Source organism: Perognathus longimembris, chromosome 7, assembly GCF_023159225.1.
Source record: "Perognathus longimembris pacificus isolate PPM17 chromosome 7, ASM2315922v1, whole genome shotgun sequence".
Taxonomy (NCBI): Eukaryota; Metazoa; Chordata; class Mammalia; order Rodentia; family Heteromyidae; genus Perognathus; species Perognathus longimembris.
Window position 1 is genome coordinate 15,337,255 of NC_063167.1, and position 23,353 is coordinate 15,360,607.

At 44.0% G+C, this 23,353-nt stretch overlaps 1 protein-coding gene across 1 annotated transcript in view; it reads left to right on the forward strand.

Annotated features, from left to right (window-relative positions):
* Nucleotides 1-8,661: 8,661 nt before the first annotated feature.
* Maco1 (macoilin 1) overlaps nt 8,662-23,353 on the forward strand; it is a 73,424-nt gene continuing 58,732 nt past the window's right edge. The window contains 1 exon segment of the mRNA XM_048350542.1: nt 8,662-8,940. Coding sequence (XP_048206499.1) covers nt 8,861-8,940 — 80 coding nt within the window. The 5' untranslated portion in view covers nt 8,662-8,860.

Below are 23,353 nucleotides of genomic sequence, written 5' to 3' on the forward strand. Positions count from 1 at the left end.
ACACCCACTTACATACTCGAGGAAGTGATAGGAGAAACACCCGCCAAAGGCCTTATCTCAGCCAGCACTGCTGGCTCCTCAGCCTTTCTATGGAGTTAACAGGGAGCAGAGGGGCTTGGCTGGGGAGGGAGGTAATGCACGGATTCAATATCATTCATTCATTCAGCAAGTCCCTGCTGTGTTCCTACTGCAAATTCTCATGGTGCGCAGTTTAGAGGACATGCTGTTCACCTGACACCTAGGCTTTCTTCTTGTTTTTTTTTTTTTTTTTTTTTTTTTTTTTTTTTTTTTGTCTTTTTTTTTTTTTTGGCCAGTCCTGGGCCTTGGACTCAGGGCCTGAGCACTGTCCCTGGCTTCTTCCCGCTCAAGGCTAGCACTCTGCCACTTGAGCCACAGCGCCGCTTCTGGCCGTTTTCTGTATATGTGGTGCTGGGGAATCGAACCTAGGGCCTCTTGTATCCGAGGCAGGCACTCTTGCCACTAGGCTATATCCCCAGCCCTCTTCTTGTTTCTTCAGCTCATCTTCACCATATCCGTGTGTGTGTGTGTGTGTGTGTGTGTGTGTGTGTGTGTGTGTGTGTGTTTGCCAGTCCTGGGGCTTGAACTCAAGGCCTGAGCACTGTCTCTGAGCTTCTTTTGCTCAAAGCTAGCACTCTACCACTTGAGTAACAGCTCCACTTCCGGCTTTTTCTGTGTCTGTGGTACTGAGGAATGGAACCCAGAGCCTCATGCATGCTAGACGAGCACTCTACCACTAAGCCACTTTCCCAGCCCCATCACCATATCCTGGTAAGAATAGGCCAGGACTGGGGCTGGGGACAGGGCTCAGTGACAGAACACCTGCCAAGCATGCACAAAGCTCTAGGCTCCATTCCCAGCACTCAGGAGGGGGAGGCAGGCTGGAGATACAGCAACAGTTCACAAAAAGGGGTCAACAGAGAGATTTTAGATTGGCAGAGCTTCTCTTTTAAATCTTATCTCACAATCACTGAGTGTTGCTGGCTCATGCCTATAATTTTAGTTACTTAGGAAGCTGAGATCTGAGGATCGTGACTCTTGCCTCTAATTATCCAGAAAAAAAGCTGGAAGTTGAGCTGTGGCTCAAACAGAACAGTGCCAGCCTTGGGGGAAAAAGGTAAGGGAAAGTGACCTAGTCCTGAGTTCAAGTCCCAGTACTGGTACACAAAAAGAGTCGTAAGAATGAGGGTTCCCAGGGAGATCTTGTTACGAACACGCTGAGCCAGGTGCCAGTGGCTCACATTTGTAATTCTAGCTACTTGGGAGACTGAGATTAAGAGGATTACAGCTTGAGGCCAGTCCAGACAGGAAAGTCTGTGTCAGTAGTGAGGCTTGAACTTGGGGTCTCATGCTCTCACTTGGCTTTTCCTGTTCAAGGCTAGTGCTCTACTATTTGAGCCGTATGTCTACTTTGGGTTTTCGCTGTTCAATGGAAGATAGTCTCTCAGACTTGTGTGCTTGGGCTGACTTCAAACTTCAGTCCTCAGATATGTCTCCTGAGTAGCTAGGGTTATAGGTGTGAGCCATTGGCACCTGGCTTGATTTCTTTTTTCTGTTAGTCGTAAGGCCTGAACTCAGCACCTGGGTGCTGTCCCTTAGCTTTTTTTCTTCTTTTTTTTTTTGTGAGCCACAGCGCCACCTCCAGCTTTTTCTGTGTTTGTGGTACTGAGGAATGGAACCCAGAGCTTCATGCATGCTAGGCAAGGACCTTACTACTAAGCCACATTCCCCCCCTCACCCTCTCACCCCCACCCCCGCTTAGCTTTTTTGCTCAGAGCTAGAGCACTACCACTTGAGCCACACCTGTACTTGTGGCTTCTTGGTGGTTCATGGGAGATAAGAGTCCCATGGACTTTCCTGCCTGTGCTGGCTTCAAATCATGACCCTCAGATCTCAGCCACCCAAGTACCTAGGATTACAGGTATGAACCACTGGCACCCAGCCTGATTTTTTTTTTAAAGCAAGGTCTATGTTGCCTAAGCAGTGTGGAATTACTTCATTAATGTTCTCCCCCCCCCCTTTTTTGTCAGTTGTGGGGCTTGAACTGGGGCCTGGGTGCTGTTCCTGAGCTCTTCAGCTGAAGACTATGTTCTACCACTTTGAGCCACAGCGCCACTCTAGCTAATTGGAGATAAGAGCCTCCCAGACTTTACTGCTCGGACTGGCTTTGAACCAGATCTCAGCCTCCTGAGTAGCTAGGATTACAGGCAGGAGCCACCAGTGCCAGCTCATTAATGTCCTTTGTAGCCATAAATAGATGATACGTACGTACATACATAAATACATAGGCAGATAGCATGAATCTATGCTGGTTCCAGTGGCTGGGATTACAGGTTTATGCCACACAGTTGGCTTGAGAACAGGGTCTTCAGTCTGCTGTGGTCACTGCTATACCTTTTGACCAGATGTTCAGTCTGTACTAGGTGCTCAGGAAATATTTGTTGAGTGAATAATAGCTTCCATTTCCAGAATTGCAAATGCTGGCTCAAGCATTTTGCTCATACGCTTTCATTAAGCCTCCCCTAAGCCTATGAGGGCAGGTGTCATTACCTGTTTTACTGATGATAAATATGCTGCTCAGAGAAGTGATCCAAGTCCCCAAGTCACACAGCTAATAAAGGGCAGAGCTGGGACCCAACCCAGATACATCTGATGCCACAGCTGAGGCATAAATTACTTCACAATTCTGTCTCCCAAGTCACTAACACACCACTGTCTCAAGACTCTTTTGAGTCTAATAAGATGGCCCGCTTTTCTTTCACCTAAGTTTATTCCAGATGGGAAAGCATGGTATGACCAGACCACTTGAACTAGAGAAATGAAGGGTGGTGGGGGTGCTGGTCTGAATAACCAGGCTTCCTGAAGCAAGCCTGAAGCCACAGCTTTTTCATGTAGCCACACCTCTTCTGTCAAGCCAGAGCTCTGAGAGTGCCAAGTGCTGCTCTTGTTGTCATGGCGTTGTCCTGGGCTTGCCTGCTGAAGGCGGGGCTCGGTCAGTCCTTCTCACTTAACATGAGCTTTCAAGCCAAGCAATCCTGCCTCCATATGTTTACCTGGAGCCAGGCACTGGTGGTTCACGCTTGTAATCCTAACTATTCAGGAGGTTGAGATCTGAGGATTGAGGTTCAAAGCTACTCCAGGCACCATAAAGGGTGCTGGAGTGCCAGCCTTGAGCAAAGAAAAAAAAAAAATCCCAAAAACTAAAGGACTAGCTAGCACATGCACTTGCGTGTGCAACACACACACATTATTAGCTGTGTGACCTTGGGCAAGACACTCAAGTCTGAGTCTTTTTCGTCTGTAAAGTGGAAAACAGAAAACCGGTTATGCGAAGATGCATATGGATTACACGAAGTGTCTAGATGTCAGTATCTCTAAACATCAGCACGGCTATGATGCTTTGAATCTGAGATGTCCCCCAGAGCCTTGGGTATTGGTGGCTTGGTTGTCACTGGTGAACTTTAGGGGAAATGACTGGATCCTGAGGGCTCGGTGGTCAGTCCATTGATGGATTCCTAGTTGGGTGGCAGTGTTGGGAATTGTGGAAGTAGGAAGTATGGCTGGTTACAGGAAGGTCCAAGGGTGACTTTGAAGGGTAGAGCTTGTGTGCAGCTGCTTCTGTTGTCCCTGCATCTGGCTGCTATGGCAGGACCATCCTTGCTTCGATGTTCTGCTTACCCACAGCCTAAGGCAATGGAGCCAGCCCACTCAGGATGGAACCCTGAAACTGGGAGACAAAGAAGTCCTGCTCCCTGGAAGCTGTCTGCCTCCATATTTTGTCAAATGATAAAAGTGATGAAAGCTGTGTATGTATCCGGTCCATTGTTTTTTCTACGTAAGTGGATTTGTGCCCTGCCCCCACCCCCACATACAAATGGGATTGCTTGGTAGCTTGCTTTTTTACCCCTCATCATGTATTATCGTGAGCAGTTTCGACGCCAGAAAAAAATTCTATAACACACTGCATGATGGCTGAGAGCTCCAGCTTTGCCAGTGGACTGCCTGGATTCATTCATTCACTCACTCATTCATTCATTCTATCTATCGTTATTATAAATGTGATGCGTAACGGGGTTACAGTTTCCTAAGTCAGGTAATGAGTACATTTCTTTTTGGACAATGTCATCCTTTCCTTTACTCTCTCCCAGGGGACTCAATCTTGACATTTTCCTTTACTTGCTGTGTGAGCTCAGGCAAGTGATTGAACCCCTCTGTGCCACAACTTTCTCATCTGCAATCCTGCAATGTTATAAAGTGACACTGGGTGGCCAAGGATAAGAAACTCTGTGAGCTCAAACGTTAACTCAGACAGGCCTGCCATTCACCGAGAAAGGACATGAACAGAATGCTCTAATTGGAACAGCAGAAAAGCCTTCAGCTGCCAAAACAGATTGGTTGATGGAAGACGATACAGGCAGGACCTAAATCGATATGATGAGAGGCTTGAATGCTTTAGTATTAGTAATAATGATTAAAAAATAAGCTGTGTATGACACTTAGAACAGAGACTGTGATAATTACTGTGTATAATTCATGAGGCTGCACTGAATTCCATGGCAAGGATGTATGAAATGGTTTGATCGGCCTTCTTTGGAGGTCATCTGGGCTGTTTCCAAACTATTCCAAACACTATGGTGAACATCTTCCACGGATGGGGCGCTCTGAGGGATATAGGCACATGTTAGCCCGCCCAGAATTTGGAGTTTGCTGTGATTCATGGGGAAACACAGTTCAAGGTAGCTGGGCTGGCAGGCCGGAAGGCACACATCCTTATTTGTGAATTGTGAGTTCCCCATAGGACGGTTTGGAGCTCAGCTGTACAAATCCCCAACCCCTTGCTCATCAGCAAGTCCCAGGAGGAAGGACAGGTCTAAATTCCTACCTTGGCCCTGATCTTTTGAATGAGAGCAAATTATTTCCCTTGTGTTTTACTTACCGATGCAATCAATGGAGGCCACTGGTCCCCTCTGCTTCCTGATTGGTGGTTAGGCATGAGGAGCAGGGGGGTGCTCCAGTGAGTCTCAGGTAAGCCCACTTTTGTGCTCTTAGGACCCCAAGAGGCCATCTAAAGACTCAGAGGGGAAAGGCTGGTACCTATTTAGAGCCAAGGGGCTTCAGTGAGGACAGGCCAGGTAAAAGCAGGTGATCTGAAGAAGACTATGTTTTTTTAATTTTTATTTATTTATTTTTTTGGCCAGTCCTGGGGCCTGGACTCAGGGCCTGAGCATTGTCCCTGGCTTCTTTTTGCTCAAGGATAGCACTCTGCCACTTGAGCCACAGCACCACTTCTGGCCATTTTCTGTATATGTGGTGCTGGGGAATTGAACCCAGGGCCTCATGTATACGAGGCAAGCACTCTTGCCACTAGGTCATATCCCCAGCCCCTGAAGAAGACTATGAAAAGGCAGTTCCACTCTGCTCTGTCCTTAAGACTCTTGGTAAGAGGATCATCTTCATCTTCCAACCCCAATTCCTTCCATTCACAACCACACTGGACTCCACAGCATGTGCCTGTAGCCTCCAGGCTTGATATTTTGCTCAGCTCTTTCTTGAGAGAAATCACTCTACCACATCAATTCTTGTGACCTTGTTTTCTGAGCCTGTTTTCTCTTCCGTAAAATGGAGCTAACACGACCTGCTTCTAAACATAGGGCTGGAATCAGCTCCAGAGAGGATCCTGGCACAGCACTGGCAGATGATTCAACCAAGGACACCAGCGAGTGGCCATCTGAATGGGGATTGGAACTCCAATCTCCAGACCTTTGGATTGCTTCCACCTGTCTCTGCTTCCATGAGTCTCATGTCTCCCAGCAGTACAGGATACCCTTGTTGGAAAGTTATCTGATGGCAGGCTAGACTGTGAGCTACAGAGCTGTGTCGTCTTTCATCTGGGTTCTCACCCGTCCATGCCAGGGTGTGCCAGGCTGTGGTTCTTCCCTAACAGGGACACAATGGAGAATGAAAAGGGGACACAGATTTGACCTCTCAATTCATGGAGTTGTTGGTCTCAGTTTGTGGTACAGGAACCTTGCAGACATAGAAAGGTGGGATAGTGTCAGGGTCCCATGGAGCCAGCATCTAGCTGCTAGTGCATTCAAGCCTCTAATCATATTGATTTAGGGCCTACCTGTATCTTCTTCCCATCAATCAATCTGTTTTGGCAGCTGAAGGCTTTTCTGCTGTTCCAATTTAAGCATTCTGTTCATGTCCTTTCTCAATGAATGACAGGCCTGAGTCAACGTTTGAGCTCACAGAGTTTCTTATCCTTGGCCACCCAGTGTCACTTTATCAACATATTGGAACTCTATTCATCCCTCACTTCTGTGAGGAATGAAAACAAAGTATACTGATAGAAGTAGTTAGCTGGGCCAGGTGTAGTGGTGCCTGCCTAAAATCCCAACACTCAGGAGATTGAGGCAGGAGGATCATGACTTTGAGGCCAGCCTGGGCTACACAGTGAGACTCTCTGTAAGACAAGAACAAAAACAAAAGCATTACTTTACCTCCTGCTTGCCTGGCTCTGAATGCTTGTTTATCCTCCAAGTCTTAGCACAAACCTGAATGCAATCAGAGGCTTTGAGGAATTCAATAACTTGCCCAAGCTAGTATGTAACCAAGCTAGAATTTCAACCCCAGTCTGAAAAAAAAAAAAAAACAGGAAACCTTGCCATTTTTCTAAACTGCATCTCTGCTGGGTATGAATCCGATTCGCAAAAAGCCTTTCACCTAGACAGATGAACAGCCTCACTTGAGAAACCTAATACATAGCACTGACGGATGCTCTGGGTGGGAGCTAAGGCTGAAGAAGATTAAGTAGTAAGGAGTCAAAACAGAGAAGGTAAAGCTTTCTTGCCTGCAAGGCTTGGAAGATGAGGGCAACTTCCATTGTGACCAGCTCTAGATGTCATAAAGCAAGGATTTTCTTTTGAGGCACTGGGGAATCTCAGAAGTTTTGTGACCAAGAGAAAGCAAGGGAGCAGCAATTGAAGACAGGGCATTCATGGAAATTGTATGTCTTTGTTGGGGTGGGTGTTGATGAAAAGAGTGATCCTAGGGCAGGGAGAGGTGTCTCCTGGCCCATCACAACAAAGAGTGGGCCCACACTTCCTGAACGTTTTAAAACTTGTGCTACAAGACTGGCTCATTATTGCTAAGGGGTTAAGCTGAGAGAACCACAAGCTAGGGCATTCTACAACCATCAGAAATACTTATGAAGGGTGCATAACAGCATGTAAAACGCTTACACTAGAGAACAGAATACAAAGACTGAAGGGGTGGCTCAAGCGGTGGATGGCCGGTGTCATCCTGAGTTGGAGCCCCAGTTCGGCTGGCACACAAAAAAAGTGTGATATAAAATACAAATGTCTAGTATGAGCACTGGTCTATTTAATAATGATAGTACTATTAGCCATGGAAGAAAATTGGGGAAGTAAAATACGAATAACTGGTCGTGTTAAGCTTATGAGATGCTTGTATGATTCTTTTTTTCTTCTTTCAGCATTTCCCTAATTTTTAGAATTTCCTAATTTTTTCGAATGGCACACATTTTCCATTTTCCCTTTTCCCCTCCAATCTTCTCGGTTCTGATCGTTTTGCTGCCTTACCTCCAAGGCAAGGGAAGTTCAGAGCAATCAAGGAGCACACAGAGAAGCAATCTACCCAGCACGGTGTCACTGCGTGGAAAGGGTTGATGAGAGCCACCGCGGAGCCGCCCGGCCCGAGCTGGGCTTCGGACCCTGGGGCGGACTGAGTGGGACGCCGGCCGGCCAGCCCACCGCGCCCGTGCCCGCGCCCAGCCCGCGCCCGCGCAGCTTTGCAGACTGCGCCCGCCCGCGGAGCTCCGCACCCGCGCCCGCCCAACCTGCGGACGTGGAGTCGGTCCGCGCAGACGACGCACACGCCACCCGCGGACTCGCGCGCCGCGGCCCCGCCCCGTGACGCAACGCTAGGGGCGGGACCACGGAGGCCCCATCCTTCCCTTCCTTTGATTGGCCGCAGCGCTGTCACCACGTCGCGGGAATCTGGCTGGGTGTGTGAGTGTGTATGTGTGTGTGTGCGTGTCGGGGGATGGGGGATTGCTTTGTCATTCGTACCCTCGTCTCGCGCTGACGCGACTGGCCGGGCCGGACGCCCCGGCGCCTGCAGAAGAGTCCCCGGCGCTACTCCCGGGATGCTTCCTTACATAATAACGCGGCTGACTGAAGCACATGTCAGCGCAGAAACCCCACATGCGGCAAACCCCGGCCTCCCGGTTCACTCACGCTGGACGGGAGCCGACAGTGCCACACGGGCCCGGTGTGCACCCGTATGGATGATCACACAATGAGAATCCAGCTAATAATCATAAGGCGCACCTTCGCAACAAGGCATAATATAAGATGTTATATTTATAGGGCCTATTTATAAGCCTCCATTTAAATCTTTTCTGATAGGCCCAACCACGCGTCCAGCCACCATTATGATTGGCGCACGCTTCCGTCCTTCAAAGAGGCGGGCTCAAGAGTCCGTTTTGCCTCAGCGGGCCCTGGGATTGGCCGGCGGTGGCGAAGCGGCGCCTTTGATTGGCCCCGCGGGCCGTCCGTCGGGACGGCGGAGGTGGGGCAGGCGGCTGGCTGGTGCGGGGCGGGCGGGCCCCGGAATTGTCATTTCTTTGTTTCCGAAGGCGGAGGAGGCTCTGAACCCCCCCTCCCCGCGCCACCCCCTCCCCCCGGGTGCTGGCTCCATGTCGGTGTGACCGGCCCCAGGGGTAGAGTCCAGGCCCGACGCGGGGCGGGCCGGCGGCGGCGGCAGCGGCGGCTGAGGTGAGAGGCGGCGGTGCGGGCACCGGCCCCCCAGCGGGAGGATGAAGCGGCGGAACGCCGACTGCAGTAAGCTCCGCCGCCCCCTGAAGCGGAACCGGATCACCGAGGGCATCTACGGCAGGTGAGCGGCGGCGCCCCTCCGCCGGCCGCGGGCTCGCAGCCCCTGGCCGGCCCCGGAGGGGCCCCGCTCCGTTATGTAACCCCGACTAGGCCGCACGCCCGCGCCGGGGGCTCTCGGGAGGCGCGTGGCCCGGGAGCGGGCGGCCGGCCCACGGGGGTCCGCCCCGGGGCGCGGGGCGTGGCGGGCGGGGGGGGGGCGGGCTCGGGAGCCGGGACGCCGCCGTTGGCAGCACCCGGCCCGTCGGGGGGAGGGGTGACGAACCTTCGTCCCTTCCCGGCGCCCCCTGGATCCCCAGCCTCGGCCCCAGACGGACCTCCGCCAGCCCCTTCGGGCCAGGGAGTGTGCCGGGGACCGTGCGGGAGGGGGGGAGGTGTTGGAGAGGGGGTGCTGACAAAGTTGGGCGCTGACAGTGACCCCTACGGCCCCTCGGTGGGGCTCCCGACAAGCTGGGTCGGGCCCACGCTGTTCCCTCTTTCTCCTTCCACTTCCCTTAGGTGATCCCAAACTTGGCATCTAGGCCCAGCTGATACCCCAAATCATGCCCAGTGGCCCTGCTCCAGACCGAGGCGGCTATCAGCTTCTTAGCAAACACGGTTTGAACAATTGCAGGCAGACAGTTTTCTCTGAACCTCTTAAAAGCCACCCCCTACCTTCACCCCTAAAGGAAAGCAGTGTCCCTTTAAATAAAAATTGAATCCAGTCCTGCAGAGAAGGACAACAGGTTCACTGGGCAACTATGACTCTCTTAGCGTCCCCAAGCCTAATTTGTGTACGACTGTTATTTTCTGAGTTTCTCAGAATGTCCCTTCCACTCATTTTGGTAAAGAAATGATTTCAGTGGCGTAGTAATTAGTTTACAAAGGAGAATACCCAGCATGTGGATATAGACTCAATTGAGTGCTGTGGTGCTTTACAATTTAGCTCTTCTGGCTGTACGACTTCCAGAAATATGGGAGATCGCTGATGACAGCCGGGTTGTCTTAGCTACACCTTGCACATGCTGTTGTTTACACATGTGGAAGGACTGTTTTCCACGGGTAGCTGACTGATGTAAACATGAGTTTCTTCGAGCTCTAGAAGCATTGAGAAGTTGAAGTAATAAGTTCGAGGATATAGCCTTATGTGGTGAGCCACATATTGTGGGAGTCATTCGTTCACTCAGCAAACACAATGTGCCAAGCAGGCTCCTAGCTGTGCAGATCAAAAACACACGCCATCAGATCTGACCATTTGAACAAAAACTGTAAAAGCAAAAGCATTCCTCCCCCTCCTCCCCCAGATTTAAAGAGCTGAGGAAAAATGTCTTTAAATTTACACATCCTATACATTCCTGAATAAAGGAAGGTATATGTATTCTTTATCCCTTTAGCCATGGAAAAAGATTTGAAGAACTTCACTTGAGTTGTAACACAGGAATAGAAAAAGTGTATATTACTTGAGTTGGTACACTTAAAACATTTTGAATGGCATTTGAATGATTTTTATTTGCAGTAGCATAGATGATGTACCTCCATTAAAGAGAAGATTGACAGTCCCATAGTTTGCATATTTTGGCTGTATTTCAGCCTTTTGTATTTAAACAAATATACTCAGTTTACTACCTGCCCCATAGTAGCCATCCAGCCGGTGTAAATCAATATAAATAAATGGTGTAATGAAAATCTATTATTTTACTGGCTTTTGGAATTGGAATTTTACCCTGGATGCTACGAATACACTATGCAACCTGTTCAGTGTTTCATCTGAAAAAATGTTAAGAACCAGCAGTTTTCTCTTTCAAATTTTTTAAATTTAATTTTATTGTTAAGGTGATGTACAGAGGGGTTACAGTTACATTTGTAAGGTAGTGAATACATTTTCGGTCATACTTGTTACCCCCTCCCTCATTTTTTTCCTACCTCCCTTCCCCTACTCCCCCCAGTTGTACAGTTAATTTTCCAACATGTTGTCTTGTGAAGTTAAATGTTAGTAAAAGAAGCTAACTATATTTCTACCTGTCTTCCCTGGTTAGAGCATCATATATTAGATGAGCATTGCAGTTTATGAATCTATTTCTTAGCTTGTGTTATAAGAGTGTCGGATTGAAGAACAGGATTGTATTTTTTTTCTCATTTTGTTTTTAAGGAGAATTGGAAGATTTCCAATTGTTTCTAAAGCAAACAGAATGAGCTACTTATAAATTAGGACGTTTGAGGATTCATGCATATCAAATATCTGTTCATCAAGTTTAAATCTATACTAAATTGTTCTTCACACTGTCTCTTGCCTATTTTGTTTCTCAGCATCTGGCCAATTAAACAACTTTTTTTTTTTTTCCTGAGGCTGTGTTGACAGTTTTGACAACCACTGCCTACTGTTTCATGCCTAACCTTTCATGGCCTGCCTTTGTTCATGATCTCTAGCTGTACAACTTTCTGAGCCTGGGTATATAGAAAGGAAATGGCTGTAGTGAAAAGGGCACTGGACTTCAGCCTTGGGGAGACCCAGGTTTGTACTCAAAATGCCAGCTCTACCACTTTGCGCAGTCAGAGCATCCACTGCTTTGAGCTCCAGTTTTCCCATTTGTTAAGTGAGTTTTGAAGACTTAAGCAGATATGTGCAGTTTATGAAACTCTTTGTAAGGTCTGCAGTGCTGTACAATTATTTAGCGTGTTGCCACACAGTTTAACATGTGTAGCTTATTTAAGGAGACAGAAAAGATTAAGATTTGGAAAATCTTATTGAAAAATTGAGTAGTCAAAATAAGGGGTCAGTTGCTGCTTAGTCTTACTTAAAAAAATTCCTGTTGGGCTGGAAGAGTTGCTCAAGTGGTAGAATGTCTGTCTAGCAAGAACAGGGACCAGAGTTCAAAACCTTGTACCACCTAAAACTTAATTGGTGAGAGGCTTTTCATCATGGCCTTCAGTCCAGCAAACAAATGATATCATTGATGATCATTATCCTAGCTCTTGGAATTCTGTTCCCAGGGGCAAGGTATAAGGAAAATTAATCTTAGACATTATATCAGTATTATCTGCATTTATGTGTATTATCTACATTTATGTGTGTGTATATGTCCCCAACATTTGAAAACTCAAATATATTAGGGGAAATATTACTCTAGTGAAGTTACTAATCTAGAAAAAGACAAAAGTAAAGGAGTCATCATTTTCTGTATTACTGAAGGCTAAAAGTCTGTGGTTTTTGGAAAGTCTGAGGTGGGGGCTGGGAATGTGGCCTAGTGGTAGAGGGGCTTGCCTGGCATGCATGAAGCTCAGGGTTCAATTCCTCAGCACCACATATACAGAAAAAGTTGGAAGTGGCTGTGGTAAAGTGCTAGCTTTGAGCAAAAAGAAGCCAGGGACAGTGCTCAGGCCCTGAGTTCAAGCCCCAGGATGGGCAAAAAAAACAACACAAAAAAACCCAACTCTGAGGTGACAGAGTCTGACACAGTAGGCAGTCAGTGTTCAGTAAATGTTAAGGGAGCAAATTAATGAGTAAAACTTAATCTATTCCAGGTATTAGGGACATATTGTTGGGGTGTGTGAGGAGGATACAGGGCAAGACATGGTTTCTGTCTTTAAGGAGTTTAAAATTTAGTTGATCATAGTAATACCCTATTCAGTTTGTAGAGTGGCTTAGCAGTTCAGTTTGTTTTTACTAGTCAAGTAAAAATATTTCCATTGGATCAAATTTTAGTTTTCTATTTTAATGGTTCACCTGACACATTAACAGCTATATTTTGTCTTGTGCTATTTTACGAAGTAGACAGTTGCTACTAAGTAAGGAAGTGCTCTGTAGCTCAAAATTTCATACTTGAAAATTACAAAAACAAGTTAGTAATGATGAGAGCTCTCCTTAACTATTACCCTTTGAAGTCCTCAGGTTTCCTGGCAGTGACTCTGCCCCTAAGGCCACCACCACACACAGGCACCAGAACTCCCCCTGTAACTTCTTTTTTTTTTTGGCCAGTACTGGGGCCTGAACTGGAGGTCTGGGCACTGTCCCTGAGTCTGCTTTCGAGGCTCGTGCTCTACTACTTGAGACACAGCACCACTTTCTGCTTTTTGAGTATTTTACTGGCCTTGAACTGCAATCCTCAGATCTCAGCCTCCTGAGTAGCTAGAATTGTAGTTGCTGGCCTTGAACTGCAATCCTCAGATCTCAGCCTCCTGAGTAGCTAGAATTGTAGGTGTGAGCTACTGGTGCTAGGCTTCTCTGTAACTTCTTATTGTAGGCAGGTGAGGCTGGCCTGAGGGCTGGATAGTGTTTGAACCTTGGAGCTTCTGTGTTGTTCTTCTATCTCTCACTCTGCCATGTACTCCTTACTCCCTCTTAAGACTTACTGGCCTTATAATACGAACATGAGGAAATAAAAATGTGAGAAGTAGAAAATGGAGCCAGAAACATTTATATTAAAAGTATATATAAGCTGGGTATGAGTGGTTCACGTCTGTAATCCTTGCTACTCAGGAGGCTGAGATCGGAGGATCCAAATTCGAAGCCAGTCCAGGCAAGAAAGTCCATGAAACTCTTATCTCCAGTTAACCACCAGAAAACCAGAAGCAGAGCTGTGTGTGACTCAAAGTGGTAGGCTAACCTTGAGCAAAAAAGCTGAGGGACGGTGCTTAGGCCCTGAGTTCAAGCCCTATCACTGACAAAAAAAGAGTATATTTAAGTGTCTACAGTTAAAATTGTTACTTACTCAAGCACCCTTTCATTGTGAATTTACGATTACTTCCTATGTTATATTCTCCTTATAGTGTTGCCTAAAATTTAATTCCTTTCTGTACTTGGCAGTTGCATTTTTATAGCTCAGTGACTTAAAACTATGTGTAAGGACTCAGGTCTGCCCCAGTATACATGATACTTTTCTCATCTTTATTTCAAGAAGAGATCTCTGGTCTTTGGGGCTCTTGGAAGGTGACTTTTAAAACGATCACATTTTGTATCCTTCCCATCTCATTTTCCTTTTTCAGACCCTTGTCGAAATAGTCTTGTCTCCAGAGATTTTACTTCCTGCTGTTCTTGCCTCCTTAATGATGTTTTCTAAGCTTGGTTTTAGACTCCTTTGGGCTATGCTTGTTAAAGTTACTGGTGGCTTGCTGCCTTGATTGTACATGTGTTCTGCAACTGGAGCTCCAGATAGCAATGTTGCAGTCTCATGTCCTGACAGCATTGCAGTGATACTGGTAGGCTTTTACTTCAACTGTGCTGGACCTGACGTGAAACAGAAGGAATGCTAGTGAAGAAGTAAGTATAATGGAGAAATAGAAGTGTTTAACACAAAATACATTTATCTTTTTTTTTTTTTTTGCCAGTCCTGGGCCTTGGACTCAGGGCCTGAGCACTGTCCTGGCTTCTTTATGCTCAAGGCTAGCACTCTGCCACTTGAGCCACAGCGCCACTTCTGGCCATTTTCTATTTATGTGGTGCTGGAGAATTGAACCTAGGGCTTCATGTATGGGAGGCAAGCACTCTTGCCACTAGGCTGTATTCCCAGCCCCACAAAATACATTTAAACATTGTCATAATGGAATGCTTGGCCGAAATTTTTGCCAATGTATATTCCTATTTTTTTAAAAAGTATTTTCTCCCAACTTTCCTTATGGTTCTTCTTGTCTGGGCAGTTTTGGCAACTTAGTTTTATTAAGTGTTTTGAAAATTCCTTTAAATGGTTGTGGTCGGCCTGAAGAGCTAAGGACGTAATGCAACCAATTTCAGATTCCTGTTTTGTTAGTGGTGTTCCCTTCATCTTCACCCTGACTCCTCATGCCCTTTCTTGAACCTCAGTAGACTTGGAGATTGACTTTTTAACTGTAGGCATAATAGTTTATTATTTTCATTTTCTTACTGTTTATGTGCCTGTACACTATGTGCCTAATCCATGTTCTGTGAGCTCATTTCCAGAGGCTTCTTCCTTGGCCATTTCTCCCGAGTTGCTTTACTGATTGTTAACCCTTTGGAATTTTACAAGTGTTTAGTTTTGTCCTTTTCTATCCTGTTACCACCTCATAGAGTCTAAAGGGTCAGGTAGGAATATCACAATCATAATTAAGGAACATTTTGTAACTGAGTCACTCTTCTTTATACAATTTAGTATATTCTTCAAATATACTGATTACTTTATTCTCTAGGCTTACTCAATTTGGACATAATTATTTTACTTGGAGTCTTTTCAAGAATTAGGTCCAGAAGAAAAAATTGGCTGCCCAACAAGTTGCATTAAATAAAATGTTACATACCAACATTAGAAATATATATCTTTTATTTTTTTCTTCAGTACTGGAGATTAAGTGCAGGGCCAAGCACTCTTAACATTTGAGCCACACTCCTCCTCTAGAAAAACATCCTTTTCTTTTTAAAAAATTGTGCAGGGCTGGGAATATGGCCTAGTGGTAGAGTGCTTGCCTTGTATACATGAAGCCCTGGGTTTGATTCCTCAGCACCACATATATAGAAAAAGCCAGAAGTGGCGCTGTGACTCAAGTGGTAGAGTGCTGGCCTTGAGCAAAAAGAAGCCAGGGACAGTGCTCAGGCCCTGAGTCCAAGCGCCAGGACTGGAAAAAAAAAATGTTGTGCAATATTTTTGGGGGTAATTTTTAAAAGTTTTTTTTTTAAATTAACATACATTCGTTGTGTAAGGGAAGTTTCATTGTGACATTTCCATGTATATATACAGTATACCCTGTCATAACTACCTCATCCTTTACCTTCTTAGGAAGATTTTAATAGGTTTTACTGTTCCCCTCCCCCTTTTTTTTTGTCAGTTCTGGGGCTTGAACTCAGGGCCTGAGCACTGTCCCTGGCTTCTTTTTGCTCAAGGCTAGCACTCAGCCAACTTGAGCCACAGTCCTACTTCTGGCCTTTTCTACATATGTGGTGGGAGGAATGGAATCTAGGGATTCATGTATGTGAGGCAAGTACTCTTGTCACTAGGCCATATTCCCAGGCCCCTCACTATTCCCTTTCTATATTTGCATATAAAGTACTTCAACCATGTTCATTCTCATTCACCCTTTCCATTCTTCCTCTCTACTCCTGCTGATACCTGCCACCCCCCCCCCAACAGGACTTATTTTACTCTGTCATTGTTTAGTGTATATTAATTGTACCAAGGGGTTCTATTATGGTATTTTGCATGTTCACATATTATATTTTCATCAGAATAACTCTCCCTAGCTAGGCACTGGTGACTCATGCCAGTAATCCTAGGTACTCAAGAGACTGAGATCTGAGGATCACTGCTCAAAGCCAGCCTGGGGAGACAAATTGAAGACTGTTAACTGGCTGTAAATCCAGTTAACCAGCAAAACACACACACACACACACACACACACACACACACACACAAACTGGAAGTGGAGGCATGACTCAAGTGGTACAGTGTCAGTATGAGTAGAAAAGCCAAATGAGAAAGCAAGACCTTGAGTTCAAGCCTCGCTACTGGAGCAAAAGAATAATGCCCTCTATTAATTACCCTTTTTCCCTATCCAGGAAGCACATATCTTTTGCTAAACTTTTTTCCATTGTGGATTTCTTCAAATATTTAAGTGATTATTTCCTTATAGTCTCTTACCTTTAGGCACATGTTTTGGCAATGGAAACTTTAAAAAAATGAATAAATTATTAGATAATGATCTTTGAAGTTTCATATCCTCAGATCGACAGTTTAACTGACATCAAATTGGCCTCAGCTCATCAGACTTACAAGGTACTTGTCATTTAGATCCTGGGAAGCCCTTTGTTGGCTTTGTTGCCTTGTATTTTTACTTTGCTGCCCTTTGGGACTGTGTGCTCACATTGAGTCATAGCACGGTAACCTCATAGGTAACTTCCCCCTCATCCTAGCTCCTCTGTTGCCTGTTCTTTTTTTAGAAGCTTTGCATTTAGTGGATTGGAATGATGTAGCCAGTCCACTTTAGATATATCCATCTGCGGTACTGATGCATTTGAGCTACTTGTAATTGCAGTACACAAGAAGTGGCTGGAAATAACTTTTGCTGTTTTTAAATTATATTATTGGGGCTGGGAATATGGCTTAGCGGTAGAATGCTGCCATGCATGCATGAAGCCCTGGGTTCGATTCTTCAGCACCACATAAACAGAAAAAGCCGGAAATGGTGCTGTGGCTCAAGTGATAGAGTACTAGCTTTGAGCAAAAAGGAAGCCAGGGACAGTACGTAGGCACTGAGTCCAAGCCCCTGGACTGGCAAAATAAAATAAATTATATTATTATTTAGTTCAGGATCAAAACATCCTTAAAAATCAAAGTGGCTCACCACTAAAAATACTTTTTCTTGTAGCAAGGATACTTGAAAACTAGAGAGAATTAATGAAAAGTTCATGGTCAGAACAAGAAGTCTGGTCTCTTAAGAGAGAAAGGCTGAAGCTTGAGTCTTTCTCACATGTAATGAATTGTTTTCTCATCTTCTTTCCCAAGCTTGATGAGATATTGATCGTAGTCCAGTATGTTTGTGACTTTATTGAAAAAATGAGTTCTGAGTTGGGCACTCAGGCTTGTAATTTCAGCTACTCAGAGGATCAGAGCTTGAAACTAGCCTGGGCAAAAATATTTGTGAGACTCCATCTCTACCAATAAAAGCTGTGTGAAATAGTGTGTGCACATTATCCCAGCTATACACAGGAAGCATAAGCAAGAAGGATTGAGGTCCAGGCTGGCCTGGACATAAATTGGAAAACCTATTTGAAAAACACCTGGAGCCAAAAGGGCTGGAGGTATGCCTCAAGTGGTACAGCAACTGCTTAGTAAGCATGAGACCCTGAGTTCAAACCTCAGTACAACCTAAACATTTTCTTTATGCAGTATTTTTGTTGTTGTCGTTATTGTTGTTACTAGTCCTGGGGCTTGAACTCAGCGCCTGAGCACTGTCCCTGGCTTCTTCTTGCTCAAGGCTAGCACTCTACCACTTGAGCCACAGCGCTACTTCTGGCTTTTTCTGTATATGTGGTGCTGAGGAATTGAACCCAGGGCTTCATGTATACGAGGCGAGCACTCTACCACTAGGCCATATTCCCAGTCCCTTTATGCAGTTTTATAGTGTGTTTATAAATTAACCTTACAAACTGGAACTTTATTTTATTTCCCTTTTTATGGTGGTGTACTGAGATTTGAACTCAGGGTCTCATGCTTGTTAAGCAGGCACTCTACCCATTGAACCATATACCTCCAGCCCACAAATTGGAAACTTACAAATTAACATACTAGGGATTTAGTCTGTCATAAAACACACCTATTCATATTTTAAATTTTTAGTTCTCTTAGAAAATTAAAGTACTGTATAACCACATGACACACACACATATGAGTATGTGTGTGTGTCTGTGTGTGTGTATGTGTGTGTATTTATTTTCTCAGTTGAAGAAGCAGAGGTTTCTTATTTGATAGACTTCTGGCTGCCTGACTCCAAGGTCTGTTGTTGGTCTGTTGTTGGTCATGGGGCTTGAACTCAGGGCCTGGGCACTGTCTCCCTATGCTTTTTCACTCAAGGCTAGTGCGCTACCGCTTTGAGCCACAGCTCCACTTCCTGTTTTCTGGTGGTTCATTGGAGATAAGAATCTCATGAAATTTCCTGCCTGGGCTGGCTTTGAACCATGGTACTCAGATCTCAGCCTCTTGAGCAGCTAGGATTACAAGCATGTGCCATCCACACCCACCTTGGCTTTTTGTTTCTTGTAGTTATCACTTTACCTTGATAAAGGGTGCTTATGTGGAGTAGTTTATACAGCCCTCTCAAACTCTCCACAACTGTCGTAATCATCATTTGAGTAAAGACTACAGTTCAGATAATAGTACTATTTTAATGTTAACTTTTTTATTTTGATAATTATGCAGTGGTTATACAAGAATATTCTCCTTCTGGAGAAATTTAAAGACAACAAGGCATTATGTCTAAATTCATCTTCAACTGGTTCAGGAAACATATGTATGTATTTAAGAGAGAATTTTAACAGAATTTTATTATTATTTTTTGCTATCAGTACTGAGGCTTGAACTCAGGGCCTCAAGCTCTTGCTTAGCTTTTTTGGCACTCTGCCATTTGAGCTATGCCTCCATGTCCAGCTTTTTGCTGGTTAATTGGATATAAGAATCTCTTGTATTTGGCCACCTAGGCTAGCTTTGAACCTAAGTCCTCTAAATCTCAGCCTCCTTTGTAGCTAGGATTATAGTGAGCCACTGCTGCCCATTCTTAACAGAAAGTTGAGAAAGTGTTTTATCGTTTGTAGAATCAGAATAAAGGATATAAGAGAATTTTTGTGCTACTTGTGTAATTTTTCTGTAAGCCTAAAATTATCTTAAAATGTTAAGAAATAACGCATGCTTATTTTTTTAAAAATTAAAGCAATATGACCATGTATAAAAATAATGTAAATGGTAGTGGTAGAACAACTCTCTAGCAAATGTTAGGCCCTGAGTTCAAAACCCAGTATTGTCTAAAAGGAAAGAATGAAAAATAATTAAAAGCCCCAGTAGTTCTGCCCCAAGATAATTGCTATTATATAATTTAGAAATATGCTTTCTCTTTTTTTCTGTATGAACAAATGTGTGTATTTATTCCTCAACAAACCTGGGATTCTATTTTACACATTATTTCTTTACCTAGAGACTCACAATAATCACAGTAGGAGCAGTACCTGGTCTGTGCAGAAGGAACACCGTTCTCTACCATCTCCTAGCTACTCTTTCTGTGCTCTTTCAACAATGCCCTATGACCTGTTCCCTGTTCCTCTGCTTGCTGTTTTGTAAAATAACAATGCCCTGCCTTGCCTACTTCACCCTTAGGAAAATAAAATGAGGTCATTAATATGAAGCTTTTGGGAAATAAGTGTGATATAAATGTTAGGGCATAATTAAACAGATTATTGCTATTAACAGAAATATTTAATTTACTTACAGACTTCTAATGCTGATATAAGGTTAACATTTTTTTTAATAAACCATGCGTTGGATCCCAAGCCCTATGGACTATTAAGTGTTTACAAGCAGAAATTTTAAAATTCTAGGCAGTCTAACTTGCATTAGTTTATAGTACTTGTCCTTAATATCTCTGTTGCTCTATATAAGTTCTTTATACAAATACTCTATGTAAGTTCTGTGTGTGTCTGTGTGTCTGTGTGTCTGTACTGGGGAGTAAAGCCTCATGCATGGTAAGCAGAATTCTTTAAAGCTTTTTTTTAGTGATTTCTAAGTATTTTCTCCTTGAAATTAAGTATATTTCACAGTTAAATTTGTGGTTGCAGTAGCTATACATGTGTATTTGTGAGTCTGGGTTTGTAGGTGTGGGTGGGTGCACGCGCACACAATGGACTCCCTCTGCAGTCCACAGGAGGCCTAGAATAGAGAAATGTGGGACAGCTCAGAACTTCAGCCTGCACCCCCTTTCAAGATTTTCACACAGGTTGTATTTGGAGAAGGCAATAGTGGGTCTAGTCTGTGTCTGAGCTTGCCCACTAGTGATTATTATGCAGCATTTCTTAGTTTTCTTGTTTTGACAGTAGTTTTGTTTTTGGGTTTTTTTTTTTTGTCATTCATGGGATTTGAACTCTGTGCCTGGGCACTGCCCCTGAGCTCTTTAGTTCAAGGCTAGCGCTCTACCACTTGAGCCACTGTGCCACTTTTTAGTTTTCTTAGGTTCTTAAAAATAATTGAGCCCCTCAAAGAGCTTTGGCTTATATAGGTTATCTTTACCAATATTTACTATGCCAGGAAAAAACAAAGATCTAAAATACTTACAAGTTACATTTTTGCGTTATCTTTATTGCTTGGCTTAGTAGAAAACACTTTGAGAACCACGCTGTAGTCAGAACTGGTGGCAGATGGGCCAAATGGGTTAGAATCTAGGACCCAGAGCTAGCCAGGTTTGATTTATTTATTCCTAGTAAAGAGCAGTCAGAGCAGATTGGGAGCAGGTGCACAGTAATCCTCAGGTAGAAGCTGTGTTTCAGCAAAGCCCTCTTCATTGCTATATTTGTTGCTTTGTCTACATACCCTTGCCAGTCACTGTGCATACCTCCCTTTCAGTCTTCCTTAGGAAGGTGTTCCTATTAGGTTTAAACATTATAGCCCTGCATTACAGGTCATTTGTTTGGCAAATAATTGTGGATGGGGGAAAGTTTGATTTCTCATAGTGCAGGATGCCAGTCGCTGTGCTGGCTGCTGAGGAGATAAAGTGGGGAACATGGATAGCTCCTTTGTTTGCATAGACTACATTTAAACAGCTGATTTCAAAACTGTTCAGTTAAAATAGCAATGAAATGCTCTTGTGGCACAGGCTCTTACTTGAGCATATAGTAGCCTTCTGCATCTACCTGAGAGTCAGTATTGCTTTTTGAGGGAATGATGAGATGTTCGTGTTGTGTGTAGGTGGAGGAGTGAGCAGTGGAAGTACTTCAGTTGGACTTAGGTGATCTTCTCTGTGACTCAGAAAGAATTGTAGAAAACTGGAATAACTAATCTTCAATAGTGTGAATGTTCCTGGTTGAGGGGAAGACAGGCAATAGCATGGCATTAATACTGGTTATCTTTGTTTTTTTCCTGAGACATCATGGACTGCAGTGGAAGTTCCCTGACAATGTGTTGTCTTAGTCCGTTTTCTTTGCTTAACTGAACACATGAGACTTGAGTAGCTTACAAAGAAATTTAGTTGTCATGGTTCTAGACACTGAAAGGTCCTAGACCCTGTACCAGAATCTGTTTAGCATTTGGTGAAGCCATTCCTGAGGCACTATAGTATGGTGGAAGGCATTGTATGGCAAGTCACATTTTAATGTATGCTTAAAGGGGCTCTGAATCTAGTTAAAATGAACTAGCTGGGTCTAGCTAGAGTGGGATCTAAAAACCTCCTACAAGGTGCTGATGGTCCATGGGCCATAATTTGAGCAGCAAGATTGTAATTACAAATGATCAGTGTGAGGCTTCAGTAGGAGTACAAAGTAGATAAGGGGCTAGAAAAATATTCTAGAGATGCTGTCCTGTAGGGAGAGTTTCTGGATAACTCAGAAGACAAAGTGGCTTAGTGTAGGAAATACTGTGTCACAGACTGAATGTCAATGAGTCACAGGTGCATTACCAAAAGGACAGGAAAGCTGGGACTGAGATAGATGATTATTAACATGTGTAGACAGATGCTAGCACTTCCAGTGAAATATTCCACAGACTTCTGTGGTGTGGATTAAGTGAACTAAATGGCCATTAGTCTGCCTGGGGAAAAGGTTGAGTATTAAGGTTTAATGTATATCCCCTGGTAATTATGTGGGCTTCTGGAAATGATGTAGATGACAAGCAGTAGTGATACTGGAGAGAAGGTGCACTTTACTTGGAAGAAAGTTCAATACTATCCTCATTAATCATAGATGATTAATCCGTAGGTGGGGAGAGTTCTGCTAAATGGATTCAAGTAGAAAATGGTTGTAAATGGAATGTGAAGGAATGGAATGAAAAAAAAAAACACCTTATAGTTAATATTCACTTTGAAAGACTTGCCACTGTTAAGCCTAACAATTGCATATTTCACTGGCACATAGACCATTAGCTTATAAGATTCAAACAATGTTATTGGTCTTTTCTTATTTAAATTATGTAATCTTGGAAATATCTCTTTTTGGAGTTAAGCATTAAACTTTGTTCAGGATACTTAATAACTATCAAATTTGTTTGGATCCAAGAATCAAACATATCAAGTTAGCTATGTCATATATAATAAATTACATGTGTAAAAGCACTTTATATTTAATCATATTTTCTTCATGGTTTGAAACAAATATTTGAATGCCCTAATGGCCTAAATCTTTCTTTGGAATAGCCTCTCTCATAATCTGGCAAAATCTTGGAGCCTTCAGAATATGAGGGATTCATCTGGGTTGCTTACTGATAAACAGTTATTTTAGACTACTTGTATTTAACATTTGCACAGAAAACTGCAGAGGGATAAGAAGCATGACTTACGGAGATAGAGGACCAAGTGAAGACTGAATCAGGCAGCTTTCTTTTTCTTTATATAAGGCTGAAATGACTGGAAAGAATTTAAAATTTATTCTTAGAGAAAATCCGCTCTGTTAATTAGATTTATTTCTTGATTTTTAAAGGTAGGCCCACTTAATAGGGAGCCCAAGGAAAGCTTAGGGAATGGCATTTGTTTGTGAAGACCATGTTTCCTTAGATAGCTCTACTTCTAAACTAAAACTCAGTAGGAATTGGGTATCAGGAACATCAAAGGTATGACTGCATTTGCTTTCTTGACAGTAGTCACTAACAAAGATAGAAGTTTTTATATTTTATATTGGGTTTCAATGATTGAATTATTATTTTTATTTATTTATTTATTTTGGCCAGTCCTGGGGTTTAGACTTATGGCTTGAGCACTGTCCCTGGCTTCTTTTTGCTCAAGGCTAGCACTCTGCCACTTGAGCTACA